The sequence below is a fragment of the Pterocles gutturalis genome, unplaced genomic scaffold (assembly GCF_000699245.1).
Source record: "Pterocles gutturalis isolate BGI_N339 unplaced genomic scaffold, ASM69924v1 scaffold12633, whole genome shotgun sequence".
Classification (NCBI taxonomy): domain Eukaryota; kingdom Metazoa; phylum Chordata; class Aves; order Pterocliformes; family Pteroclidae; genus Pterocles; species Pterocles gutturalis.
The window spans coordinates 9,400-12,360 of record NW_010125700.1 but is presented as its reverse complement, the minus strand read 5'-3'; the positions used below and the strand labels follow the sequence as shown (position 1 = coordinate 12,360).

The window sequence follows — 2,961 nt, the reverse complement described above, 5'->3', positions numbered from 1 at the left end:
TGGAAAAGGGGTGTAGATTCTACTATGGATGTACAAATGTAGTTCTGCTGAGAAGGCTGGCTAAGGACTTCAGCCTCCAGGATAAGGAAGGGAAGTTGCTGTGCAGAAGTGTTCTTTAGGAACAGTGGACAAAACACTAGAGAGAGTATGAATTTGTAGCATATAGTATATGCTAAAAGGATGATAATTTAGACTGGGCTACTGCCATTCTCAGGAGATACGTGCCTTCCCGATGTAATTCAGTCTTGTTGACATCAGTGCTTAAACCATGATTTAAATCAAAAGTAAAGTCAGTGTGGCAAAGAATAGTTAAGAAAAGCACCTATGTAGATGTTTCTCTTTTGTTACAGGTTTAGTTGAGACTTTGCCTGACTTTCTGTCCCTCTGACACTGCAGAAAGTGGTAGTAATTTCAGTTGTCTAACTAGGTGGTCTCCAGACTTTTTTATTGCATAGCCTTGTCAGTGGAAAAAAAAAACCACAAAGCCCCAATATATGTATATTTTTTAATAAATTATATACGTGTGCTACTCTATTAATATGTTACGGACACAAAAATACATAAATGTACACAAATATAGAAGTTTTTAAAGGATGAGATAAAAATTAAATAAATGCTATTTTTAAAATATTATTTTATTAGTAGTACAAAATTTTCTTCCTGTACCCCAGTGGATCATTTGGCATACCTCCTAGGGTGCATGCACCCCACTTGGGAGACCACTGCTCTAACAACTCTAGTTTCTCTAGGAGTAGCTTATAATGTAGCTTTTTCATTGCATTTACTAATACATTGCAACAGACATTTCATTATGGCTCATATAATTGTTGTAGGGTGTTACGTGATATAAAAATTGAGGTGTAGCCTGTGTTATTAGTATCCATCCTGGGAGAGGAGATGAACAAATACACAACACACCCATACTGATGACTGCTGTAGTAGGAGAAGGTGTGAGCTCACTGACTTACTTCAAGACATTATCAGCTGGTAGATAACTTTTTTTGGTACTAATCTGGAATTAATTTAATGCCCCAAATAAAAGGAGTTAAGGTGAGCCAAATTTGAGTCTGAGCACCGGGTAGATATTTTCACTGTCTCTAGTTTGAACCATTTGTGAGCTGGAAGCAAGTAAACAATGTTCTCATTGTTGCCAGGCCTCAGGCAAGAGTATGCAGCAACTGCTTCTCGGCGTAGTTCTGGTTCTTCTTGCAATTCTACAAGGCGAGGCACGTTCAGTGATCAGGAGCTCGATGCACAGAGTTTAGAAGATGAAGAAGATGGCACACATCACGCAGTGCACCCTGCTGTTAACAGGTTCTCACCATCACCTCGCAGTTCTCCCTGGCCTTCACCGAAACAATCTCCCAGGAATTCACCTCGGTCCCGATCACCTGCTCGAAGCATAGAATACAGTAGAGTGTCACCCCAACCTATGATTAGCCGTTTACAGCAACCTCGTCTTTCACTTCAAGGCCATCCTACAGATTTGCAGACTAGTACTGTCAAAAGTGAAGGTAAAAAGCTCTGTCTCAAATTCATTCCACAAGTAGTTATGTAGTTTCTGTAAAGGATTTTGGTCCATGTGCAGTGCTAAAACTATATGCCTGTGTACCATCATGGTTTAATCTCAAGAGTTGTTGGAGAAAAAGCAGAGCAAGCAAAGCTTAAGTTCTGCTGGGGAACCCTTACAGACAGATGAGTTGGTAGGCTTATATTTATTTTAGATGTTATCTAGTCACTGGGTGTAATTGAGCTTCATGGTGACTGAGTTCTATCTTTGGCAGGCAAATGCACTGAAATAAAGCAGAGCCCAAGGGAAACTATCATTCACCAGTAGGGTTAGGCCTTGCAGATGACAGAATAAAATGCAAGGAAAGTAACTGTGGTCAGATAAGAGTAACATGGCAATTTATGCATGCCTGTAACCTGTGAGATAGCTGAATACTTTCTTCTGGCAGTGCGGGACTCTGAACTCTTTGAGCATGAACAAAGACTTAAAAATATTAGTACTTAAGTCATGCCTTTGTTGTATACTTTAGATGTCTCAAAGCTGTGCACACTGCTGAGTAATAAGCCAATGAAGCTTGCAGTAAATTTGACACAATGATACTATTTTGGCATAGAACAAAATATCATATCCTGATATGATTTTCCTTCTTGAATGTACTTTTTCCTGGTAGCTGTCTGGCATAAACCCCTTTAATTGTGCTGAAATTTTACAAGCATGTTCCCATTTTAACAAACGTAGTTGTTATCTGGCAAATAAAATCTTAAATTCATAAATAAGATACATTTAGGTATTAAGAATTCACCTTCTTTTTCATCTTTCAGGTAATCTGGATGCCAAGTGTCTGCAGTAGAGATGATCTAGAAATGCATTTTTAAACAATGTATTTTCTGGGGTTTTTTTCGCTCCTAGTATACCAAAGAGGTCTATGCCCCTTAGAGAATTTCATTGACTAGGAAATTTTAGGATTTTCATCAGGAAAATCAGTGTGCTAGGCTAGAGCTTTTTGGGAAGGTGATCCTGCAAATTTAATTAGCTATTCAAGAATAACTTTGGAAGGGTTAGCTTAGTCTTGCCTAGTGATACTGGTTTGGGGAAGTTTAAGGTAGATAGGAAAATGCACAACACAAAAGCTAATCAATTATATTGTGACTTAGTTGAGAATTCCTTTCCTGTTCTTTTCTAGGGTTTCGTGAAAGTCTTAATGCATGCTAGATGAGTTACAACAAAAATACCCTGTGAGAGGCAAGGTACCAAAAGCTTGTATCCCACATACCAGAGGGATCAAAATAGAGCGTGTGATCATGTGTTTCTGAAACACTTCCAAGGAATTCTCTTGCAGTGGTTTTTGTGCAGTTGAATGTTGCTTGGATATTCAGAGTTGATACACCAGCAGCCAAAAAAAGTTGTTTGGGATTGTTTAGAGGGTTTTTTTTTTTTTTTCTCTAGTTGTT

At 38.5% G+C, this 2,961-nt stretch overlaps 1 protein-coding gene across 1 annotated transcript in view; it reads left to right on the top strand.

Annotated features, from left to right (window-relative positions):
• Positions 1-2,961, top strand: part of LOC104465574 (SLAIN motif-containing protein 2-like) — a 22,089-nt gene that overhangs the window by 18,004 nt on the left and 1,124 nt on the right. The window contains exon 5 of the mRNA XM_010078674.1: positions 1,155-1,514. Within this exon, the coding sequence (XP_010076976.1) occupies positions 1,155-1,514 (360 nt within the window). The remainder of the gene's footprint in view (positions 1-1,154; positions 1,515-2,961) is intronic.